This window comes from Pituophis catenifer, unplaced genomic scaffold (genome assembly GCF_029215685.1).
Source record: "Pituophis catenifer annectens isolate HBS135680 unplaced genomic scaffold, rPitCat1.0.hap2 SCAF_2, whole genome shotgun sequence".
In the NCBI taxonomy this organism is placed as follows: domain Eukaryota; kingdom Metazoa; phylum Chordata; class Lepidosauria; order Squamata; family Colubridae; genus Pituophis; species Pituophis catenifer.
The window spans coordinates 149,674,088-149,700,960 of record NW_027256882.1 but is presented as its reverse complement, the minus strand read 5'-3'; the positions used below and the strand labels follow the sequence as shown (position 1 = coordinate 149,700,960).

The 26,873-nt window shown below is 40.8% G+C and overlaps 1 protein-coding gene across 1 annotated transcript in view; it reads left to right on the top strand.

Moving 5' to 3' along the window:
* RHBDL3 (rhomboid like 3) overlaps nt 1-26,873 on the top strand; it is a 142,674-nt gene that overhangs the window by 101,671 nt on the left and 14,130 nt on the right. The window contains exons 5-8 of the mRNA XM_070934798.1: nt 689-913; nt 5,917-6,065; nt 15,375-15,487; nt 23,721-23,821. Coding sequence (XP_070790899.1) covers nt 689-913; nt 5,917-6,065; nt 15,375-15,487; nt 23,721-23,821 — 588 coding nt within the window. The remainder of the gene's footprint in view (nt 1-688; nt 914-5,916; nt 6,066-15,374; nt 15,488-23,720; nt 23,822-26,873) is intronic.

Sequence of the window (26,873 nt, the reverse complement as noted above, 5' to 3'; positions counted from 1 at the left end):
AAGAGTGTTTATTCTATGCGAAGGCATATGTGTGCATTTGGAATATCTTATATACGCGTACTCTTATTAGGCAGGAATAGATAACTCTTGGGATCTTGGTTAATTAAGCGTCATCCAATTGGGATCACTTCTGGTCAACTCATTTGTCTGTAGTAATGATCATTCATAGTTCAGGGATCTGTTTGATATTATGCGGTCCCTATTTTTTCTTCTCTTTCTACCTACCTAACTACCCGCATACCTGCCTATTTATTTATGACGATTGCAGGGTCCCCGGGTCATGTGATCACGGTTGACGACCTTCTGACCAGCAAAGACAATGGGGAAGCCAGATTCACTTAACAACCATGTTAGTAACTTAACAACTGCAGTGACTCACTTAACAACTATGGTAAGAAAGGTTATAAAATGGGGCAAAACTCACTTAACAACTGTCTTGCTTAGCAACAAAAGTGTTTGGCTCAGTTATGGTTGTAAGTCGAGGACTACCTGTAGAGTAGTTTAAATCGAAAGGCTAGGCCAGAGATTAAGTAGGAAGTTAATTTCTTTTGAATATGTATGTTTGAATCTTGTAGAATTCTGCATTGTGGCCTGTTGAATCCTGATAATGTATCTAAACACCCTCAGTTTATAGTTCAGTTAAAGCATTTTAATTCTTTTCTTTCCTTCTTCTTAACTATATCTTCAGATGAGTAACAAGAGGTCCAATAGCTTCCGCCAGGCCATTTTGCAAGGGAACAGGAGGCTATGCAGCAAGGCCCTCCTGGAGGAGACAGGACTCAGCCTTTCTCAGCGGATGATTCGACACGTGGCATATGAGACGTTACCCCGTGAGATAGACCGGAAGTGGTACTACGACAGCTACACCTGTTGTCCTCCACCTTGGTTCATGATTGCCATCACAATTGTAGAGGCAAGTATCTTCAAGCACGGAATTATATGGGTGGGGTTTACCTAATCTATTGTATTCTCTTCGGCCTGAAAATGGTTAAGCTTGCGAGCCATCAGATAAAGTTGGGCGTCAGCTAATCCCAATATAATTTAGACCAAGGGTGTCCAACCTTGGTAACTTTCAGACTTATGGACTTTAACAGAATGGCTGGGAGTTGAAGTCCACAGGTCTTAAAGTTGCCAAGGTTGGACAACCTGATTTAGACCCTAATATATGCATACATAATTTAAATGCTAATATTTACACAGATAAAGAGTCTAAAGTTTTTTTCCCTGGAATATGGTTTGGAAAGATAATCAGCTACTGGTACAGACTGGGAGCAGTTAACCTATTAAATGAATTCTCCGGTGTTTGCCATGGCAACATGGGTGTTTCAAAAATAGTTTATTGTTTTCATTTCTTAAAAAGTTTTAATGAAGGTATATCGGCCTGTGGCTTTTTAAATGTTGTCAGATTCCAGCTCCCATAAAATTTGGCCAATTGTCCCAGCTAGTGATCAAAAATAATGGGATTTATTGTAAATTCCCCACTTTTACCTAAGAACAGCATCCATAAGGAATGTCTCCTCCCTGGCAGAACCACTTTTATAGAATTGCGTCTTCAAGGAGACCCACTGAGATTGTGGTAGTTTACAATTAGCCAATGTTCTTGGAAAGAAGTAGATGTTAGAAAAGATGTGAGTTAGTACCATTCTACATCTGGCATTAACACAAAACATGCCTTGCACACCTTCAGTTTTGATAACTGCCATGTTTGTGAAAGGAAGCGTTTCCTCCACAAGTAATTACTTGCGAACTGGGGGAGTTGTCTGACATTCAACAAGAAGAATAAAAAATGCTGCAGAAACAGTGAAGGACAAACGATGATGGACTATGTTTGTCAGATGCAAGTAACCCAGGAACAGGAACTGAGTTCCAAGCACTTTGAGTTTATTACATGTTACTTATACACAAGAATCTGACCTACTAATGGTCCAGGCAAATTGGTGCTAGATAAGAGTCAACGGAATGCATGGAGGGCTGGACTTACAGTAGGTCTCTTGTGGGAGCATAATGAGTCCAAATTGATGACACATTTGATCCCACCCTCGGGCTTAGCCTGGTCATCTCCTACAGTGTTGGTGCCTTTGAAAATAAGCTGTTGCTTGAGGGAGGGGTGTTGACCGGTCTAATTTAATTGTTTTCGTATTGCATAAACAAGGCTTTTTCTTTTTGCTGTCCTCTCCTAGTTATCCTTGCCTCCTCTCCAAGCAGCTTTGTTCTCCCCTTTGCCTTGTCTTCTCTTCGCAGGGCAGATACCCTTTCCTCTTGCCCTCTGTCCATCTTCTTTCCTCTTCCTCCACTTCCTCCTCTGTTATTTTTGCTGAAGGGAAGGGAAGGGAAGCTCTTGTCTGTGTGTACGCTTGTGTTTCTCTTGTAAAAGTGATTTGCGTGTGTGGGAAAGAATAGATAGTACATAGGGAATTAATTAGTTATATAAATGAGATGCCGAATTTACAGGCAATCGGAGGTGATTATTTTCATTTTATTTTATCCTGGTTTGGCCTTGGTTTTTTTAGTATTACTTCAGGAAGAGATATGTATGTGTGTGTTCACATATGCAAGAGTACGTAATATGTGTATTATAGAGGGAGGAATCTCCCAGGTTTGTTTAGATCAGTGGTTCTCCACCTTTTCTTCACCATGGATCCCCTTTAAATACCATTTGTGGCCACAACCCCCCCAAGACTTAACTCAAGATTTAAATCATAACATTTCTTCAAGCCATCGCGGACCCCCCTGTGATGACATTGCGTCCCCCCCCGGCGTCCACAGACCACAGGTTGAGAACTATTGGTTTAGAACATAGCAAAAATCCTAGTTTGAGAAGAGGGGGAATTAGGAATAGCATAGGATTTGGGGGGTGGGGGTGTTTCCCTGCCTGTTCTCTTTGGGAGGTTGTCTTCAATTCAGAGTAATCATCTTTATAAGTAACTGTGTGATGTTAGTAGAGATAGCATGGAAACAAACACAGAAATGGAACTGTAGGGCTCAGTATTAAGGTATCTTTAATGCTACTTGGCAGATTAAAGTCAGGTGGGGCTGAGAACTTCTGCAACTCTTCACCTGGGATTAGGATGTTCTACAAGGTTTGTTTTTTTAAAAAAAAAATCCATCATGCTTTTTACATGACAGTGGTTGTAGTCATATTAGCAATTTTTGAGGGACTACTTCTCTTTCCTCTAGTAATCCCAGAATGGCAGTAGACCCTCTGAATGGCTAGATTGCATGAATAATATGATGCTTAAACCAAGGATGTCCAGTCCAAGGAGTTTTAAGATGGGAAACCTGGACAGTATGATTCACCTACTGTTGGATAAATTACTGCCTCTGAAGGACCATGTCATTTTGGAGAATCAATTAAATGAATGAATGATGTCAAGTTCAAGATGAGGTCTATTCCTTGCTACGAGGGAAATGGAAACAACATAGAGCAGCTTTGGCATTTTAATTTCTTGTTCGGTCCTTTGATCTCTCAAATAAAGCTTTATTTAAAGATCAGCATAATGCTGAAATATATCTTCAGGCATTTCTCAATGGTTTTAATTACTTTATATTGAGCAATTAAAGAAAAGTAATGGGATTGCAGTAGAAAGGATGACAGTACATTTTAAAAACCTGAAAGGATGCAGATCATCTAACACTATGTTTGTAGGAGGTTTGTATAACACACACACCTTTGGGTCTATCATGTATTTGTGCAATGGGTCTGTTTAGCATACAGGTAGTCCTCGATTTACAACAGTTCATTTGGTGACTGTTCGAAGTTACAACGGCACTGAAAAAAGTGACTTATGAACATTTTTCACACTTACACCAGTGGTGGGTTGCCCCCGGTTTGCACCCGGTTCTATAGAACCGGTAGTAAAACCGGCAGGAGGCTCCACCCACCGACCCCGACATCATCAAAACGCTTCTGTGCATGCACAGAAGAGCATTCGCACACGTGCAAGCAAACCAAGTGCACACATGCGGCCCCGCTGCGAATCGGTAGTAAAGGTAAGTAGAACCCACCCCTGATGTACACCTGTTGCAGCATCCCCATGGTCACGTGATTTACATCTGGATGCTTGACAACTGGTTCATATTTATGACGGTTGCAGTGTCCCGGAGTCATGTGACCATCTTTTGCGACCTTTTGACAAGCCAAGTCAATGGGGAAGCCAGATTTGCTTAACATCCATGTTACTAATTTAACAACTGCAGTGATTCACTTAACAAATGTGGCAAGAAAAGTCGTAAAATGGGACAAAATTCACTTAACAACTTTCTCACTTAGCAATATAAACTCTGACCTCAATTGTGGTCATAAGTCAAGGACTACATGTATATGCATATATACTTGTGTAGTTTTTACATTTGCATCGCACACCGATTTAGTTGGTAATACGTTTTGTTTTATAGCCAGATAACATAGGAAATACCGTATTTTTCAGAGTATAAGACGCACCTTTTTCCCCCCTAAAAGGGGGTGAAAATTTAGGTGCGTCTTACACACCGAAAGTAGCCCCACCCACCCAGTGGCCCCCACCCTTTGGCCTCTGCCTCGCAGCAGTTACCTCCTTGCAAACAAACAGCAAGAAAAAAACAGCTCCTTTCAGTTTCAGCACAACCTAATTAGCACAAGTTGATTGGATCGGCCTCCCAACTCTCAGCTGATTTGCTCTCAGCTGTTTTGGGCAGGGCTCTCTGCTTGCTGCAAAGAGGTAAATTGCTGGAGCAGATTTTTTTTTCCCTTGTGCTAATCAAGCTATGCTGAAAATGAAACTGAAAGTAAAGCAGGCTGTTTGCTGTAACGAGGCAAAATTGGGCAGAGGCAGAGGGAGATTTCTTTTTCTTCTTTTCCTTACCAAAAAAGGTAGGTGCGTCTTATACTCCGGTGCATCTTATACTCCGAAAAATACGGTATGTGTTGATCCAGTGGAAATTAAATGTCATTGAATCCTCCTGGAATTGGTTTAGCTGAAGAAAATATGTTTCATGGCTTTCTTTGGCTTTCATGGCTGGCCTTTCTTCCAATGGCCTAAATTTGGCATCAGTATGAGAAGGGCTTAAATCCAGACAGATTGTATTTGTATGGAGTTACTTCAGAGAAGAAAAATTCTGGCCAGTTATGGATTCCGCCACTGTGGAGAGTTATGTATCCCTGTGTAATCCCCCTTTTATTTTGCCTCGATTCCTAAAAACCATTATGTAATCTGCTTGGCTTTGGCTCAGCAAGATGTGAGAAGCAGCCATTTTTCAACATAATCAAGCTTTATGGAAGTCACATATTGTAGTTTCTGGAAGGTTCTATTTCATATTCAACAACAAGGTAAATGAAAAAGTTTGGTTATGAGTGTGGTATTTAACATGGCGCCATTTATGTGTTCATTATTCAGGTACTTTGAATCAGCATGCGCAGACAAAGCTTAAATTTGTGGTTCTTGAGGATGAACTAACACATAGGTTGTCCTCAACGGGAGGGATTAATATTAGAAATCTGACACCTCCTCCACATTTAAAGCAAAGAAGTAACCAAGAAAGTACAAACCAACTTCTAGTGAGAGGTACTTTTGTTGAACTGAGCTGTTTATATTCTTAAAATGCACAGATTTTCTTTTTCTTACTGCTGTTCAGGCATTTGGATTCCAGAGTGCAAATGTACCTAAGAATATTTGTGAGACAATCTGCAACTCCTTAAATTGCATGTGCCTTTTCCCAGGATCACAATGTAGCTCCCCAATTCCACAACGTCACAGTGATGACAATGTAGTCACACAATTCCAGGGAAAAGTGCAGCTCTTTAAGGACTTGCCCGAAGGTGTCTGTGAGCACCCCCTCACACTCTGAAACACCTTTCCTCCCTCCAATTAAAAGCTCTATTTTTTCCCCAGATATGCAAATGGAGTTTGGTTAATTGTTGGGCTTTCCCTGCTCTCCTAGGTTGCCTTCTTTCTTTACAACGGAGTGGTCCTGGATAGATTTGTGTTGCAAGTCACCCATCCCTTCTATCTGAAGAATTCATTATTATATCATCCTCAACTCCGTGCCCAGGCCTGGAGGTACCTCACCTACATCTTCATGCATGCAGGGTGAGTGCTGCGGTAATGTCGACGTCTCCATTGTTACATAGTATTAGGGCAGGGGTGTCAAACGCATGTCATGTGACATAGCGGGACTTTTTTCCCCTTCATTAAACCAGGTGTGGGCATGGCCAGGACGTGATGCATCCGGCCCGTGGGCTGGGAGTTTGACAGTCCTGTATTAGGGGAAGAGGGTAAGGGAGACTTTGCAGTTGGCATACTTGGGCAGCCCTCAGGGTCCAGTATCACGGCATGGCCCAGCGTTTCTCACCTCTTTAAAGTTAGCTTCCCATTTGGGCACCTGTGTGCCATTTTAATTTCCTGCAGTATCCCTACCATAATTCCTAGTTACCTACCATCCAAATTTCTGGGTTTTCACAACTGAACCATAAACTAAGCAGGTAGGCTGGGTTCCTATAACATGATAGGATAAAAAGGAAATTTTATTTTTATCTAATTTGCAGTTCAATGTTCTGGTAGTCCTTGACTTACAACCATTCATTTAGTGACTGTTCAAAGTTACAAGAGCACTGAAAAAAGTGACTTATGACCGTTTTTCACATTTACGACCATTGTAGTATCCCCATGATCACATGATCAAAATTCGGACGCTTGGTTCTGGCTCATATTTATGACAGTTGCAGAGTCCCCAGGGGTCATGTGATCATCTTTTACTATCTTCTGACAAGCCAAATAAATGGGGAAGCCCAATTCATTTAACCACTGTTACTTAACAACTGCAGTGATTCACCTAGCAACTGTGGCAAGAAAGGTCGTAAAACGTGGCAAAATTTACTTCACAACTTTCTCGCTTGGCAATAGAAATTCTGGGCTTAGTTGACGGTCGTAAATCGAGGATTACCTGTATTCCTTTGCTCTTTCTGTTAGTCATCTGACATCATCTATTTAATTTGTGTCCCTCTGCCTTTTCTGAAATCTCCCTGTTCATGTGTGGCTTTTTTCTCTTTGTGTACAGCTCTAAGTTTCTTGGTAAGACCTTAAGAACAAATTCACTTCCGATCGCAAATTAGTACAATAGTTTGATAACTTCTACATTCTCTTGCATCTCTCTTCTTTGGTGTCATTGTATATACCAAACTTTCACACCATCTGTTCCATATTTGTGTAAACAAAGCTATTAGTCCTTTAAACACCTCTTCTCTACAGTTTTAAGCAGTTCAGTGGGGGTGTCATCTGTGTTTGGTGCCTTCCTGTTTCACAATGGTGTATTGTCTGTCTTATTCTAATGGGGTCCGTTCAGGGGTGAAATGCTCCCGTTCGGACCGGATCGCCTGATCCGGTAGCGATGGCGGCGGGTGGTTCGGAGAACCGGTAGCAAAAATCCCTGTGCCCCCCCCCCCCATGCCCAGCTGAGCCGCGCCATCATCAGAGGCTGTTTTTTTTACTTTTAAAAGCATTTTTTCTACAACCTCTTCGGCCAAAAAAATGCTTTTAAAAGTTTTTTTTAAAAAAGTTGGCCACGTCCACGCAGTCTCATTATCCCCCTCCCACCAAGCCACGTCCACAGAACCAGTAGTAACAAATTTTAGATTACACCCCGGGTCCGTTTCCGAATATAGTTATACTGTCGCCTCCAGATCTATTTATGGAAGGCTTCTCAGCTGGTGGGTCTCATTATCTATCACTCACATTCCATACAATTTTGTAGGCAACAATACAAAAATAGTTTGCTGTTGCCTTTTTCAATTTGATCTTGGCGCGTCTTCTGCTAGGTACAGATAGTCCTCAACTCACATCAGTTCATTTATTGACTGTTTGATGTTACAACAGCACTGAAAAAAGTGAGTTATGACCATTTTTCATACTTACAACCGTTGCAGCATCTCCATGGTCACATGATCAAAATTCAGAGGCTTGGCAATGTAATCATATTTATGACGGTTGCAGTGTCCCGGGATCATGTGATCCTCTTTTGCAACCTTCTGACAAGCAAAGTCAATGGGGAAACCAGATTCACTTAACAACCATGTGACTAACTTAACAACTGCAGCGATTCACTTAACAACTGTGGCAAGAAAGGTCATAAAATGAGGCAAAATTCATTGAACAACTTTCAAATTTTGGGCTCAGTTGTGGTCATAAGTTGAGGGCCACCGTAGTTTGCCTTCATCCCCTACAGACATACTTCCCAAACCTTGTCTTCATTATCCAAAATCACTAATCAGAAAATCATTTTTACCCAATGTAGGTAAAAAACTTTAAATTAATTTAAATATCCTTGTGTTTGGGCAATCGATTTGCATGTCATTATCCAAAGAAAAACCACTTTTATTCAATTTTGTGTAATTTACCCAGTTTTGGGAAGCATAGCCTTAGAGGTTGGTTTTGAGCTGCCTCTCTCCCATTTCAAGCTTATCATCAATGGTGATTCCCAGGCAGGAACACAGGGATTGACTGAGTTACGTCTGGCAAGAAAACAAGAACATTAACACTGGGTCAGTCTTGAAATCATTTAAGATCCCTGACTATAATGCAAAATACTGGCAGATTTTACTTTACTGTATCTTAAGTAATTAAGATCCAGTAATTCAGAATTAAGTAGGGAGCTTCTCCAGCTGGGACCACTAAATCTAATTGGAACATTTTGGTCCTTTTGCCAATAAATAAACTGTCCTATCAGATTTGCAGAAAACATTTCACTTGTACACACTTCCTAATGAGAGTTTTTTTGTTGTGGTTTAATCTGAGAGGATATTTTCCAGTCCTTCTTCTGATGGCAATACAGTACAGGTAGACCTCGACTTAGGACCACAATTGAGCCCAACATTTCTGTTGCTAAGTGAGACATTGGTTAAGTGAGTTTTGTCCCATTTTACCACCTTTCTTGCCAGAGTTGTTAAGTGAATCACTGCAGTTGTTAAGTTAGTCACAGAATTGTTAAGTGAATCTGGCTTCCCAATTGACTTTGCTGGTGTCATGTGACCACAAAAACTGATCACATGACTCCAGGACACTGCAATCGTCATAATATGCCAAGTGTCCAAATTTTGTTCACGTGATCATAGGAATGCTGCAATGGATTGTAAGTGTGAAAAATGGTCATAAGTCACTTTTTTCAGTGCTGTTATAACTTTGAATGGTCATTGAATGAACTGTTATAAGTCGAGGACTACCTGTATTTACACATCCTAAAAGTTTCCATGCATTTATTATAATTTTAGAATAGAATAGAATAGAATTTTTATTGGCCAAGTGTGATTGGACACACAAGGAATTTGTCTTAGTGCATATGCTCTCAGTGTACATAAAAGAAAAGATACGTTCGTCAAGAATCTTAATGATAGTCATAGGGTACAAATAAGCAATCAAATCATATTAGGAAACAGTCAATATAAATTGTAAGGATACAAGCAACAAAGTTACAGTCATACAGTCATTAGTAGAAGGAGATGGGTGATAGGAACGATGAGAAGATTAATAGTAGTGCAAACTTGGTAAATAGTTTGACAGTGTTGAGGGAATTATTTGTTTAGCAGACTCATAGCGTTCAGGAAAAAACTGTTCTTGTGTCTAGTTGTTCTGGTGTGCGGTGCTCTATAGCGTCATTTTGAGGATAGGAGTTGAAACAGTTTATGTCCAGGATGCGAGGGTCTGTAAATATTTTCACAGCCCTCTTTTTGACTCGTGCAGTATACAGGTCCTCAGTGGAAGGCAGGTTGATAGCAACTGTTTTTTCTGCAGTTGTAAATATCCTCTGAAGTCTGTGTCTGTCTTGTTGGGTTGCCTAACCAAACCAGAAAGTTATAGAGGTGCAGATGACAGACTCAATAATTCCTCTGTAGAACTGTATCAGCAGCTCCTTGGGCAGTTTGAGCTTTCTGAGTTGGCTCAGAAAGAACATTCTTTGTTGTGCTTTTTTGATGACATTTTTGATGTTAGATGTCCATTTTAGATCTTGCGATATGGTAGAAACGTAGAAATGGGACGCGGTGGCTCAGTGGCTAAGATGCTGAGCTTGTCGATCAGAAAGGTTGGCAGTTCGGCGGTTCGAATCCCTAGCGCTATGTAACCGAGTGAGCTCCTGCTACTTGTCCCAGCTTCTGCCAACCTAGCAGTTCGAAAGCACGTAAAAAATGCAAGTAGAAAAATAGGGTGGTGGCAAGGTAACAGCGTTCCCTGCACCTTTGGTGTTTAGTCATGCTGTCCACATGACCACGGAGACATCTTCGGACAGCGCTGGCTCTTCGGCTTTGAAACGGAGATGAGCACTGCCCCCTAGAGTCGGGAACGACTAGCACATATGTGCGAGGGGAACCTTTACCTTTACTGTTATATTGTTGCAATATATACTGAGGCACTCACGATTGTAACTGTAACTCTTTATTGCTTCACCATGTAACTGTAACTGTAATGGCTCAGCTAGAAAATGGCAGTTGACAGCTCTTATATATGAACAGCTCAACTGCTCCAGCCAATAGCCAACAAAATAATCTTCTGTGCTGATGATGTCATCGGTTTCATCCAATAACAACACTACAACTATAACTAAACCCTGCTAGACATAACACCCCTCCCCTCCTGGATCACGCAAGTGTAATCGTTAAGGTACGCCGGGCGCCTGCGTGTTCGTCTGGACCGTCGTAGTTCAGGTGTTATGTCTAGCAGGGTTTAGTTATAGTTGTAGTGTTGTTATTGGATGAAACCGATGACATCATCAGCACGGAAGATTATTTTGTTGGCTATTGGCTGGAGCAGTTGAGCTGTTCATATATAAGAGCTGTCAACTGCCATTTTCTAGCTGAGCCATTACAGTTACAGTTACATGGTGAAGCAATAAAGAGTTACAGTTACAATCGTGAGTGCCTCAGTATATATTGCAACAATATAACACTGGCGACGAAGGTGGGATACCTGTGGCGTCAATTAAATACCCCAAAAATTCAACCTGTGGCACACCAATAAAACATTTAGATTTCTTCAATTTTAGGCCGGCCTTCCTGAAGCGTAGAAGGACGGCCCTAACACGGCCAATGAGCTCATCCCGCGAAGACGCGGAGATGAGCACGTCATCAAAATATGGGACTACCCCGGGAAGTCCTTGTAGGAGGCGCTCCATTAAATTTTGAAATAACCCCGGGGCTATGCTAATACCGAATTGAAGCCGTTTGCACTTAAAAGCTCCCCGGTGGGTTACAATCGTTTGAGCTTCAGCTGAGGCCTCATCCACCGGAAGCTGCTGATACGCTTGAGCTAGATCAAGCTTAGCAAAAATGGAGCCTGAACCCAGGGAGTGGAGCAAGTGTTGGACTACCGGAACAGGATAGGGGTTGGCTTGTAATGCCCGGTTCAACGTACTTTTAAAATCCGCGCAGTCTTTACTGTTGATACTGTGTTGTTTAGTATTGTAAAAGGTGGGAGTATGAAGGGTTTCTCCTAAAGTCTACCACCATTGCTATGGTTTTGAGTGTGTTCAGTTCCAGATTGTTCCAGTTGCACCACGAGGATAGTTGTTCAACCTCCCGTCTGTATGCGGGTTCATCATTGTCTCGAATGAAACCAACCACTGTTGTGTCATCTGCGAACGTCAGTAGTTTAACAGATGGATCGTTTGAGATGCAGTCATTGGTATATAGAGAGAAGAGAAGTGGAGAGAGCACACAGCCTTGGGGGCCCCCTGTGCTAATTGTACAGGTATCTGGTGTGATTCTGCTTAGCTTCACATGCTGCTTCCTGTTTGTTAGGAAGCTTATGATCCACTTACAAGTGTGTTCAGGTACCTCTAGCTGGTTTAGCTTAGTTAGAAGAGTGTCTGGAATGATGGTATTGAATGCTGAACTAAAGTCTACAAAGAGGACCCTTGCGTAGGTCTTTATTTATATCTTTATTTTGAAAATACTAAAAAGATACTATATCTGGTTTTACCCTATCATTTTTTCTGATCCTCCAATTTCTAGCTGGGCACTACAGAAACTTAACCTCAATATATGTGAAGAAAATCAGGCATCCTAAATTCTCTGGGATTTCTTTGAATGAAAGGCATTGACTTACTTTAAACACAGCCAACCACCCTGGAACGTTGAAAGATTTCAAAGCATTTTAGTCATATTACAGAACACTTTTCTTACTCTCAAAAAGCTAACCTTTGCCTTGACAAGTATCTTGTTGCCACTAGGCTGCTGTGTGGCTTGAAAAATGTGCTGAATCTTTTAATTATCCTGGGATGGTATTTTTTTTTTTTACACACCCTTGGCTGGTTTCCAGGGGAATCTCTCCGAAGATCAAGTATCCAAAGTCTGCCGTCTGTACATATTAGACTGAACCAGCATTGGGTGATTATATTTTTTGGCAGATTCTAAACCCTTTGGAAGTGCAAACCATCCCAGCCGCACACATATTCTCCACTTGAGAAGCAATGGGTGTTAGGGATAGTTGTTCTTAAGAAAACTGTGTAATATTTAAAACGCTCAGCAATCACTTCCAGCCAAGTTGCTTGAATTAAGATTATTTCACCAGCTGGAGAACACAATAATTCTCAAAGAAAGTAATAATGGTTATTTGTGCCTTTTAATGGTGAGGCCCCCCTTCCACCAAAGGGCAAATAGATACAAAGGTGGTGAAATCTATTGTTGGCCTGCTTCCTGCTGTGACTTTAAAATGTTAATGCCGATCTCTTAATTTATTATGCTGATCTGCTTTGGGGGGGGGTCATGACAGCTAGAAGGTACCCTGGGAGAAGGGAGTCATGTTGGGGGAGCTGCTTGGGCTTCCTCAGAGCATCCCCAAACATGTGCTGTTCCTGTTCCAGTCCTGACAGAAAAGCCTTCTAAGACCCCACAGTTGTAAAATTTAGCTTTCCGCTTTAAGGCAAAATGGCCGTTAATGATGTGTTGGGGGCCTCACTCATTTGTATTCCTGCCATAACTAATGAATTGCATTGATTCAAGGGCCCGTTTGCTTGGTCCCAAAGAAGGTGAAGCCTGGATAAATCAATTATATTGTCATCCAAAGAATGACACATTCAGAGCTTGTGAAAGCTAATTATGTTTTATGGGCCCTTACTGACGATGGGACTCTGATACGCTTGGCTGCTGCAGGAGCAGGAGCAGTTTAGCTGAATGGAAGGCTCATTTTTAAAGGACCAGCCAAACACTGGGCAAGCAGAAACATCGGCAGAAATAAATCATTGCACTTCAAGAGATGTGATTTAAAAGACAGTTAAATTCATTGTTAGGGTAAAACCGCCAAGCTTCCCATGACGTTTCTTGTTATTTAAGCCTGCATTTAGCTGTGAGTCTTTCAGTATAAGGAAAAAGGTAGAGTTTAAAATCTTGTTTCAAACTTCCCTCCTCATTTTCACTCTAAACAACATATTTTGGTTAAATGTTATGATTGGTGATTATTGTATAAGGATGCACACACAGGGAGTTTGCAATCCGCCCTGCTTCAGCTTAAACAATTATGATAATCAGCAGGATATATTTTTTTTTAAACCCACTCTACAAGAAAATCTGGGCCTAACATCAAATGGTAAATCTTGAACAACTGAGCTGTTCAGTATTCTTGGATACATACCATCTGGCTCGGGAGATTGGCAATTTTTTAATTAGTTCATTTATCGCCTTTATTTGTGCTATTCAAACAGAATGGTTGATGGATTCAACTTTTTTGGGGGATGAAGTCTGGATGTAAAGAATTAAATCTTTTTGCAGTCTCCATCTCTTCTTTTAATGTTTTTGTTAAATAATGAAGTAGCAATTTCGTTTTTCACAAGTTGCTTAAAATCCTGTGTATTTTACTGACCACATTATACACTACGCAGTGTTCAAACCTTGTGGGGTTTTTACTTCTGGAGTTTAGAAAAAATTACAGATGTTTCACATGTGCAAAATCTCATAACAGAGCGTGTACATTTTCCTTGTGTTAACACTGATTGTTCAAGAAGCTTAAAAAACAAAAGCAAATCATTCTCCTTTCATTCTTTGACATATACATTTCTCCAATATAGACTTTTAAAATACACAGCTCTCCAATGTGAACTTTATTTAAAATGTAACTACTTATTTTTGCATACAACTTTTGGTAGAATACCTGACTTTTCACACAGGGAGTTAATTTTTTGGGTCAAGAAATGATACATGATGATTGAGTGGTTTTAGCATCCAATCCACCTCAGTACAGAAAAAAATATCTTTTCTGAATGCTTTTATAATTTTCTTATTCGTTTTTGGTCATATTAATAGCCATGACTTTTAATTTTTGTTCTTCAGGCCAGGGATTTTTCTGCATCATTCTTTAGAACAGGGATGAACATCTGATAATCACTATGTATTGTTCCACAGCCTCTGATTTGCAGCTTCTAAATTGCCCTGGAATGCAATTGAACTGGGTTCAAAATGTTTTTGCCAGTTTTTCAGGAAAGGAATTAAAAGGAAAAACAGTTCCATTTCATCTTTTAAAAATTTCCAGTGCTTCCCGAAGAATTTATTTCCCATCTGAAGCCATTAAACCTTTTTAAACTGCCCAACTTTCTCAAACAGGATTGTCCATACAGAGATAACGTCACTGCAGGGATGGGTTCTACTTACCTTTACTACTGGTTCACAGCGGGGGCTGTGCACGCGCACAAGCGAATCTTCTGCGCATGCACAGAAGCATTTTGGTGACGTCGGGGTTGGTGCCTCCCGCCGGTTTTACTACCGGTTCTATAGAACCGGTGCGAACTGGGGGCAACCCACCACTGCGTCACTGCCATTAGAGACACGTAGTGAAACACTAAAGGCTGCTAAATCATTCATTCATTCATTCATTCATTCATTCATTCATTCATTCATTCATTTGTTAGCTTGTTTGTTATTTTCACATCTTTGATGTAAAAGATTTCTTCCCTTTGTGAGATAGCAGAGCAGGGGGCTAGTACCTTGCATTGCCAGAAATTATCCAGTTCATTCGAGTTCAGATTTGTACCAGTCCATGGTCTTAATTACTATGTCTGATTGATTAATAGTAAATGAATTATGATAAACATATAATTATGGTTAATTGAGTTTGGTGGTTAAACACGTAGTCCTAGTCAGTAGTGTTCAAAGACAGACTTCTTAAACTGTAATTTTTACATTATTTTTAAATTAAGAAGCATGTCTGTTTGAATGCTCTTTGGAAAACCAAGAAGCCAGGCAGTCTAGTGCTTTTAATTGTCTTTTAAACTAAATAATACTTTATTAAGGGGGCTATATAAAGGCTTTTATAAAGTTTTTACAAAATATCACTCTGGGAATAATAACAACAACAACAACAACAACAACAACAACAACAACAACAATGTAAAGTGAATAAAAATAAACAGTGCTGTTTCCTCAGGATAGAACACCTTGGACTCAACGTAGTCCTTCAGCTTCTGGTTGGAGTTCCCCTTGAAATGGTTCATGGTGCAACAAGGATTGGATTTGTCTATATTGCTGGTGTGATCGCAGGTAAGCTCTTTCTTGATATAGGTTAGCCATCATTATTTTGGGACCAGGGGTGGGTTCTAAAATTTTTTACTACCGGTTCTGTGGGCATGGCTTATTTTGTGGGCGTGGCTTGATGGTCATGTGACATTTCTTTAGGATTTAGCAGAGGTACTGGTCTACCAGGCTTTTAACTGCTTGCAGAACTGTACCGGTCTACTCATGTATTTTTGCAGGCACCGGTCTACTCATGTATTTTTGCAGGCACTAGTCTACCCATTTATTTTTGCAAGCACCGGTCTACCACCAAACTGCCTTTTACCACTGATCAGCTGTAGGGCGGCCCTTTGAAGTCCCCCCGCAAGAGTTTAAACAGTTTTTTTCCTTATAGCCCATCAGCTGGGACTCAGGAGGCAGCAATAGATTGGGGGCGGGGCCAAATAAAAGGTAAGAATAACGCGGGGGGTGGGGGGGCAGAACCGGTTCAGTGACGTCATATCGTCACCGCTACCGGCTTGGTGGAACCGGGCCGAACTGGGAGGAACCCACCACTGTTTGGGACCCACGAGAAAGTTTAAAAACTGCCCACTGTTTATCATTGCATCTTTTAGAAAAGCATTTGTCCTCCATCCTAGTCAACATCAGCATTTCTGAAGCAAGGTTGTAGTTCTGGAATTCTTTAACATTGTGAGACTTCATTGACATTGTCAATGAAGCTGAGAGTGTCACATCCCTTTTTGTGGCCGTTGTTCAATGAACTCCACAAACATTTAGTGAACCAATTGTCCGCTATGGGATATATTTTACTAAAAACAAGAAGAAAATGCTGTTTTCTGGCAAGACATCATAAATCAAATGAGCATGCACAGGATGCTGCAAACAGCCATAAATGCAGATCAGTTGCTGGGCACCCAAAATGTGATCCGTGGGGGCGGGTGTGTGTGTGTGTGTGTGTGTGTGTGTGTGTGTGGAGCAGCCTTTGGAACTTCTAATCCAGGCTGTAAGTACCTTTTTGGGGTCCATCGTAAGTGAGGATTGTTTTTTGGTTTTTGGTTAGTTTTTTGGTTAGAACGAAAAGGCAACTAACTTGCTGATAACCCAAGAATTTCTTAGAATAGATGACAGCATTTTCATACACTGATTTTTACATTTGTTTTGCACTTGTTCTGTTAGTCTAGCTTTTCTCTCTCTCTTTTTTTTTTAATTAAGAAGTTCTTTAAATTAAAAGATGCTGGGTAGGTGAAAAATCAAAAGTGTAATTAAAACAATAAAGCTAAGCAAGGTGTGTTTGTTTGTTATGTGGCTGGAACAGTGATCTTTTGCTGTTATTCCTCTTTCAGCGTTCCCTGTCAGACTTTCTTTTGTATCGTTCCAATTTTAGTATATGTGCTGCCGAAGCGAGCACTGCTGTCAGACTTTCTTTTCTTCGCGCTAATGAACAAATGATGTTTTAATAAAAGTATGGTTTAACTGAACAGGAATAAGATGTTTTCTGCCGTGAGAAAATAAACAAAGTATAATTGTTATAATGGGATGGCAAAAGTATAGATGGGAGCTCAATAAACATCGGATTTATAACTGGATATCTGATGGTTGTGATGGAAATGGCAGGATTTATGCCAAGAGAGAGAGAGGGAGGGCAGGAGAAAAAAATGGATTTGGAAAACTCACTTTGCATAGTGGAAGGGTCTTCCTTTATGGAACACTCCATTATGGAGTTCTCTTTTCAGCTCGAACTAATTTAATAGCTAAATGAGAACAAATGCTGAGATGAGGCTGCAATGTAAGCATATTTACAGACTTCACATATGACCATTTCTTCTTCACCTTTCCTTTTTCTTATTTCTTACCTATCAGAAATATGTCCTGTCAGCAGGATTCCCCCCCTCCCCCTTACAGATTTGCTCTGGAAATGAAAGTGACAGGAAGAGCAATGGGAAGAGCCAGAAAGATTTTTAAAAACAGAGGCCGGTGTCATCTGGGCCACTCCTAAAATTCTGTTAATAAAACAATTGCAAAATAAAAACCCTTATTCCTCTATTTTTGATTTTCTGACCTTTTCTTGTTTGTGATATTAATGAGAACCCGTATAATATAATGAGAGTCATCCCTACTCTCTCTCTCTCTCTTGGGGCACGTTTCCTTCTGTGGAGATAAATTAGGGGACCTTATAAATACTGCCTTGAGCTTCCAAAGGAAAAATGGAATACAAATGCAAATGCTAAAGCTAATAATAATAATAGCTAGTAAATGATGCAGTGGTTTCTTTTGTATTTAATTTTAGGGGGAAATGTTATGTACATTCAAAGCCAGTTTGGTATAGTAGTCAAAGTGCTGGCCTAGAAACCAGGATACTGGGAGTTCTAGTCCTGCCTTAGCCCTGAAAATCGGATGGGTGACGTTGAGCCAGTCATTCACTCTCAGCCCAAAACACCTCACAGGGTTGTTGTTATGGGGGAAAGAGGAGGAGCAAGGAGTATTATGTATGTTCACCACCTTAAGTTATTTATAAAAATAATAATGGCAGAATGCAAATAAATAAATCCTAGTGTTTTAAAGGGACTTTCAGCAAGCAGGATTGAAGCCCACTTTTACTACCTCTTCTTTGTTCCTATTTGGGTTTGCTGTCTCTGTCATTTTTTGCTTTTTTTTTTTTGCATTGTATTGTTTTCTTGTTTTTAATGTTTTTAACAATTTGTATGCTGCCCAACATCACCAGGATGGCAGAATGTATATTTAATAAATTATTAGACACCATAATATAACCACCTTCTTCTTCTTCTTCTTCTTCTTCTTCTTCTTCTTCTTCTTCTTCTTCTTCTTCTTCTTCTTCTTCTTCTTATTATTATTATTATTATTATTATTATTATTATTATTATTATTTTCCTAAGAGCCTGTCGGTAATAAGCCCTGCTCTTTGCTGTTGTTTTTATTATTCCCCTTCTAGTTTAATTTCACATTTGAGATTTGGACTGTATGTTATTTCAGTTCTGTGGCTGTTTGTTTGCTTTTTACTGTGGCCCTGTAATTGCTGAGAGGTATAAGATGGTGGCAGGACGAAACTTGAAAAGAATGAATGAATGAATGAATGAATGAATGAATGAATGAATGAATGAGCGAGCAAGTAAGGCTTTCACATCTGAGATAACCTGCTTGAAAAGGGGCTGGAGTTCAGAGGGGGAAGCTGTTGAAGAGGCCAAAAGATGATTTTTAGGCAGAACAGTAGTCTTTGTGGGAGATAAAAAGACTTTTAAATTGACATAGCTTGCGCCGGGCAGCCATTGGCTCTGGTGGGTTAGTTTTAGTGATCTATGTGGAATTGAGTCAATTTAGGGAAATCATGGAGGTGAGAGGGGGTCACAGAGGCTGTAGAAGTTCAGGTGAGGGATTTATCAGGATGAATGGCTGATCCTGAGAAGATAGGAAGGATGGACAGTGCTGGAGAAGGATGATGGGGAAGAGGATTGGGTAGCTAAGGAAGACCACTGACATTACTGGCGCCAGTGGCTGATGTTGGGTGATTCATGATTGTAGAGTTGCTGAACAATAGGCCGGGATCAGCTGGGGTTTGCCAAGACTATGGAGAAGAAAGCTTTCTGGATCTCTGGCTCCTGCTGGGTTCACAGGTAAAAATCATAGCTGGGAGGGGAGGCTCTTACCAGGTTCATTTGAGACATCATTTGTGACCTTACCTAGTGCAGGAAGCCCTGGCCATGGTGACTCAGGCCACTACTACTAACCTTGATCACTTCAAGGAGCTTTACATGGAGCTGCCTTTGAAGAAAACTCACACATTGCAATTGGCAGAAAAGGTAGCAGAACCCCTGTGGTGGTTGATGATAGCCACAGCAGCCATGCAGCACCAGCATGGAAACAGCTACAGTATACAGTAGAACCTCTGGTCATGACCATAATTCGTTCCATAACTTTGGTCGCAATCCGATTTGGTCGTAACCCGAACCTAACCAAAATTAATGCAGCAGCCACATGAGATCGCTGATGTTTGGCGCTTAAAAAAAATGGCGCGGAAGCAGTGGTGGGTTGCTACTGGTTCGCCCCGGATCAGGTGAACTAGTAGCAGCAGCAGCGGGAGGCTCCACCCACCTACTCTGCCCACCCACCTGCATGCACAGAAGCATCGCGCCCACCCACAAACGAACTGGTAGCAGATTTTGAAACCCGCCCCTGTGTGGAAGGGAAAATCAGCCATGGCCATGTTTGATCACCACCCGAGTATGTGTTCATGACCAGATTCAAAAATTTTGTGAATTTTTTGGTCGGAACCTGATTTGATCATGGTCAGAAGCGTTTGTGACCAGAGGTACTACTGTATTGATTTCCGGTAGGTTTTTAACTATAACTTGAACAGCTGGTTTTAACTCCCATGTGATTTTTAAATTTTTAGATTTTTAGTTCTCCAGAGGCCAATTCTCTTTAACTAGACAATTTCCAGCTTAAACATAACAGAGCTACTACAGGTAGTCCTCGACTTACAATAAATCGTTTAGTGACTGTTCAAAGTTACAATGGGACTGAAAAAAATGACTTATGACCACTTTTCACACTTATGAACATTGCAGCAGCTATGGGGTCACATGATCAAAATTCAGATGCCTGACAACTGACTTGTATTTATGACGGTTGTAGTGTCCCAGGATCATGTGATCCCCTTTTGCGACCTTCTCACAAGCAAAGTCAATGGCCACATTCACTTAACAACTGAATTACTAGCTTAACAAGTGCAGTGATTCCCTTAATAACTAGGGCAAGAAAAGTTGTAAAATGGGGCAAAACTCACTTAACAATGATGGTCGTAAGTTGAGGACTACCTCTACTATTGTCTCCAGAGTTTGTTCTTTGGACCAGAAACATAGAAGGTTGGACATGGAGAGTCAGAAGAAATAAATGTTCCTGTACCTTCCATTATCCTTTTTTTTTTATTTTGCATGAAGCTTTTTTTCTGGGTATGAATTTGTTGTTATGCCAGCTTTGACTTTGTGTGTGCCATCTCTCCATTATTTTATTTCCAAACAGTTATTAGACAGGAAGCTCTGTAAACCATCTTCCATCAAGGGACCATGTTATTGCATGTTATGTCACAATCAGTGTACTTTTCATTTGATTTCTAAAGCTGTTAACAAGCACATGGCTATCCTGGCAATAACTACAGCAAAGACAGTCTTGTTGCAATTAACTTCAGTGAGCAATAATTCTCCCCTGAAGTGATTTTTGCAGTGTAATTTACCAGTTGGTTGCCCATAAACTGTTGGCTGGTTGCAACCTGGAAATTTTTATTCACTTAATCAGAACAACCAAGCGGAAAAAGAAAACTGGAGTCTCATGGTTTGTTATCGTGGCATTTTCTTTGGCTTCTTAGCTGGGCACCAATAGTTTCTCTCACAACACTACACATGATGGAAATGTCTTTTGTGCAAGGAAGTTTAAAAAACCCCACTAAACAACATACCAACAGTCACATTAGCTCATGATTTCTTTTAATGTTGCTTTATCAAATAAGCTACGATGGCCTGAGGCATTCATAATGCTAAGCCATACATTATGTTTTATGAACCCCAATAGCTGCTAGGACGTCGCAAAAGGGATGGGCTGTTTGCAGGGCCCAAATTACTGCTCCGTGCCTAATAAGGTCGTCTCTTATTGCAGTTGCTAAACTGTTTCCCACCATTTTGACACAAGACACATAAATACGCTAATGAACATTTAAGGAAAGATCAGGGCCTAAAACTTACCCTCTTTCAAATGAGCTTTTATCACATTATGTGTTATCACAGCTCTACCCAGCCCACTGTGATCCTCATTCTCCTGAAATATTTTAAGTTTAGCTATGAAATGTTTATGATTGGTGAGGGCCAAACATTGCCTCATGACCTGTTTGTGGTCTCTTACTGCTTATTGGGGCCCCTGAACAGCTGCTGGGAGAGAGAAATAGTCCAGAAATATTTCACAAGAAGAGTCCTCCACTCCTCTGCTCGTAATAAAATACCTTATGCTACCAGACTTGAAATTCTGGGTTTAGAAAATTTAGAACTACGCCGCCTTCGGTATGACCTAAGCATAGCTCATAAAATCATCTGCTACAATGTCCTACCTGTCAATGACTACTTCAGCTTCAACCACAATACACGAGCACACAATAGATACAAACTTAAAGTGAACCGCTCCAGACTTGATTGCAGAAAATACAACTTCAGTAACAGAGTTATTAATGTTTGGAATGCAGTACCAGACTCTGTGGTCTCATCCCAACTCCCCCCCAAACTTTAACCTAAAACTGTCTACTGTTGACCTCACCCATTCCTAAGAGGTTTAAGGGGCATGCATAAGAGCACCAGCGTGCCTGTTCTAATGTTCCCTTTAATTGTATTCATTTTATGTATTCAATTCATGCTTATACTTATATATATTATCTAATATGTACTCAATAAAATAAATAAATAAAATAGAATATATTGGACCAAGCAGGGCATTGTTTTGATTCATTAGGTTTAAGGAATCATCCAACTGTTTTTTTTCCAATTCAGCTACTTAACACCATTCCTCCCTTTTGTAAAAGGAGCTGATCCAAGTGGTTTAAAAGATATAAAAAAACACAAAAAAGTAAACAATATTCAAAGTATTTGTACGAGCTCAGGCTCAAAGTAGCAACACAGGTAGCCCTCAACTTACAACAGTTCATTTAGTGACTGTTCGAAGTTATAACGGGACTGAAAAAAAGTGACATGACCGTTTTTCACACTTGGGACCTTTGCAGCATCCCCATGGTCACACAATCAAAATTCAGATGCTTGGGCAACTGACTCATATTTATGACGGTTGCACTGTCCCGGGGTTATGCGATCATTATTTGCGACCTTCTGACAAGCAAAGGCAATGGGAAAACTATCTTCACTGAACCACCGTGTTACTAATTTTAACAACTGCAATGATTCACTTAACAACTGTGGCAAGAAAGGTCATTAAATGGGGCAAAATTCATTTAACAACCATCTCGCTTAGCAGCAGAAATGTTGGGCTCAATTGTGGTCATAAGGCGAGGACTACCTCTACTGTATAGACCAGAAGGGCAATCAAGGTATAAGAATTAAGCCGTGGCCAAGTCAAATGCCCGTTGAAAAAGAAATGTTTTTGCTTGCTAGTGGAATGCACTCTTCCAAAACAGGATGGTAATCTAAATTCTTGAAGCAGTATAAAAGAAACTGTAATTATATTTAATACATCTGGCAAGCAGACTTGCTTTTAAACTCATTAACAACTCCCCTCAGGATGTAGGGCTGAAACACACTAATTTTGAACCCATTAAATGCTTTATATATTTTTAATGTTTTTCTTTAAAAAAAAAAAGTTTTACAGATGCTTAGGACATCCCAGAAAATCTTGTAATGGAGTCTAGTAGCTGAAAAGGTAGCCAACCTAATCTTATGGTAAAAAATATGTATGATCTCCCTACTTTGGAGAGGAGGACCAACGTTGATCTTTCTCTGCAAAGACTGAGAAACAGGACAACTTATTGGATAGCAAAATGATATTAGCCCTTTCGTCACAGCAGATGGCAGTAGCTACCCAATCTTGGCTGATCTCAAAAAAGTTAAAGAGGGATGGATCTGGTTGGATATAAGACCAAGAAGAAATCCTAAGGTTTTTGACTAGACTGGGTAATTGGGAAAAAAAATATTGGTAGAAGATAATTGCAAACTGTTTCTGTTTTGCTGTTAAATCAAACAGCATGTCCATATACAGTAGATTGGGCGTTGAACTCACAGAATCTTTATCTAGAAAGTATAGATAGTCCTCGACTTACAATAGTTCATTTAGTGACTGTTCAAAGTTACAATGGCACTGAAAAAAATGACAAGACTGTGTTTCATACTTACCACCATTGCAGCATCCCCAAAGTCACGTGATCAAAATTCAGATGCTTACTGTCTCATATTTTTGACAGTTACAATGTCCCGGGGTCATGTGATCCGCTTTTGCAACCTTCTGATAAACAAAGTCAATGGGAAAGCCAGAGTCACTGAACAACCATGCTGCTAATTTAACGATTGCAGTGATTCGCTTAACAACTGTCCTAAAGTGAAGGTAAAACTCACTTAACAACTGTCTCGCTTAGCAGCAGAAATTTTGGGCTCAATTGTGGTCGTAAATTGAAGACTATCTGTATTCCTAGAAAAGGCAGGGGGTGTTTTATTTGGCAGTCATTTGTACTTACCTTTATTTATTTATTTATTTCTCCAAGGTTCCCTGGCCGTGTCCATTGCTGATATGACTGCACCTGTTGTGGGTTCATCTGGAGGGGTGTATGCTCTTATTTCTGCTCATTTAGCCAATATAGTGATGGTAAGCCCTGGATTAAGTAGAACAGAGATTGCCTTTGAGACCAGAATGTGCTGTTTATTGGATATGGATTCATTTATGTGACAGCTGAACTGTTGTTTTCAATCCAGCCTGAACAAATAATATCAACATTTGGTTGTTGTTGTTATTATTGTTTTCTCTTTTTTTATGTTGATTATCAGCAAGTAAACAAGTATCTCACATATTTCCATTTACAATAGCAAACAGAACTGATTTTATGTTATTATATGAGTAAGGGAGACTTAGTTCTCATATGGTCAATAAAAAAATAAGACAGTAATAACTCTGACCATTATCAAAGCAAGGGACAGATGGAAACCATTGGCTATCTGCATAGCACACAGCCCATTGCCACTAAACCAAGAGAAGTCAACCAATTTGGGTCTATTGGCATGTGTGAGTTATGAAAAGCTATGAATTATGGATTTTTTGTTTAATACCTTCGGAGGAGGCCAGGTTGGGAAAAGCTAGTCTATGATACAATACAGCCAAAGGAAGACTGCTATTAGATTTCAGGTGCCAAAAATCCGCTGTGTACTTTGTATTTCATAGCAAAAAAAAAAATCTCATTGTATCCAGCCCTGCCAATTAAAAATATAAATAATTCTAGCTTAATGTTAGTGAGAGAGATTCTTGGATGATGAAAATGATGCATTTGGCACTCTAAGCACATTCATCACAATATTTGTTACACTTTGCTTTGCTTTTCCTCTTGAGAGGCTGACTCCATCAAACCTTTTTACTTTCCCTGGAAGTCCTTGGATAACTGCAAATAATAAAAATGTCCGCGCCTTTAGAATGAAATATTCCTGGAAATAAATAAAGGGAGAAGAAACATAAAGCAGTTCACCCTATGGGAAATAATAGATAAACAAACCAAATAAAAACACAAGATTTACCAGTAGCTTCCACAGTTTTCCAAGTGCATTATTATCTCTGTGGAGAAATGAACCAAAGATGCCTTTTCCCCAAAAAAAACCTGGATTGATTTGTAGCATCTTTACTGATGCTTATCTAAAATGTTTGTACTTCATCACCCAGGATTCCTACCTACCATAAAAAGGCACAAGGTTGAGTAAGAGTCATAGATCATAGACAAAGGGCAATTACATACAAGTCAGAAAATCTTACAAATGATTCAGATCACATAGTGAAATATTACCTTGAAGGCCTGTTTGTACCTCTCTGGCTGCCTTTGTGAATTGTCAGGGCACAACTTGGGAACTGATTTCCAGGCCACAAGCATATTTCATCAGTAAACACAGTTACTTACCTTGACTTACGACCACAATTGAGTCCACATTTTCTGTTGCTAAGCAAGACATTTGTTAAGTGCATTACTGCAGTTGTTAAGTCAGTGACAGTTAAGTGAATCTGGCTCCCATTGCCTTGGCTTGTCAGAAAGTCACAACAGGTGATTTAAAAACAGATTAAAATTACAGAAGATTAAAAATAATCTAAAAAACCATGAGTTTGGAGCAGAGCAGTGGTGGTGCCTTCATTGTTGTTACACCAACCATCTCCAGCCTAGATCTTCTCCTAGACCCCACCAGCCAAAATTCCTTGGTTGATGGGATCTGCGGTAGGCCTGTACTGCCAGCATGAGTGGGGCTGGCCAATAGGATCAGGAGAAGGCAGATCCTCGGATATTTATTTATTTATTTATTTATTTATTTATTTATTTATTTATTTATTTGATTTGATTTGATTTGATTTCTATACCGCCCTACTCCCGAAGGACTCAGGGCGGTGCACAGCCAAACAATAAAACACATACATACAAAATTTAAAAATAGAATAAAATCAAATTAAATAATTTTGGCTCCAACAAATTTAAAACCCCAAACTTTTAAACCCAATTTAAAATTGAATGTATAAAATACTAAAAGATATTTAAAAATTAAAAATCTTTTATAAAAGAGGGAGAAAATTAGGCCAGGCCTGCCTGGTGAAATAGTAAGGTCTTTAAAGCGCGTCGGAAGGTGCGCAGATCCGGGATCCTCCGTATCTCTGGGGGGAGCTCGTTCCAGATAGTAGGTGCCCCCACAGAGAAGGCTTTCCCCCTGGGGGCTGCCAGTCGGCATTGTTTGACTGACGGCACCTGGAGGAGCCCCTCTCTATGGGAGCATACCGGCCGGTGGGAGGCTATTGCTGGTAGTAGGAGGTCCCGCAAGTACCCAGGTCCTAAGCCATGGAGCACTTTAAAGGTGGTAACCAAAACCTTGAAGCGCACCCGGAAGACCACTGGGAGCCAGTGCAGCTCGCACAGGAGGGGTGTTACATGGGAACGCCATGTCGCTCCCATTACCACCCGCGCGGCCGCACTCTGCGCCAGTTGGAGCCTCCGGGTGCTCCTCAAGGGGAGCCCCATGTAGAGAGCATTGCAATAGTCCAGGCGGGAGGTGACAAGGGCATGAGTGACCGTGCGTAACAAGTCCCGATCCAGAAAGGGACGCAACTGGCGAATCAGGCGAACCTGATGAAAAATCCTCCCGGTCATGGCCGTCAAGTGCTCTTCTAAAGACAGTCGTGAATCCAGGAGGACGCCCAAGTTGCGAACCCTGTCCGTGGGGGCCAATGATTCGCCCCCAATAGTCAGTGATGGCGTCAACTGACTATATCGGGACGTCGGAAACCACAGCCACTCGGTCTTGGATGGGTTGAACCTGAGCCTGTTCCTCCCCATCCAGATCCGTACGGCCTCCAGGCACCGGGACATCACTTCAAGGGCATCGTTGGGGTGATCCGGGGTGGAGATGTACAGCTGGGTGTTGTCAGCGTACTGATGGTACTCCACCCCGAAACCATGGATGATCTCGCCCAGCGGCTTCACATGAATGTTGAACAGGAGAGGCGAGAGGACCGACCCTTGCGGCACCCCACATATGAGGGGCCTCGGGGTCGACCTCTGTCCCCCTGTCAACACAGACTGCGACCGGTCAGAGAGAAAGGAGGAGAACCAGCACAACACAGTGCCTCCCACCCCTAACTCTTCCAACCGGTGCAGCATGATACCATGGTCGATGGTATCAAA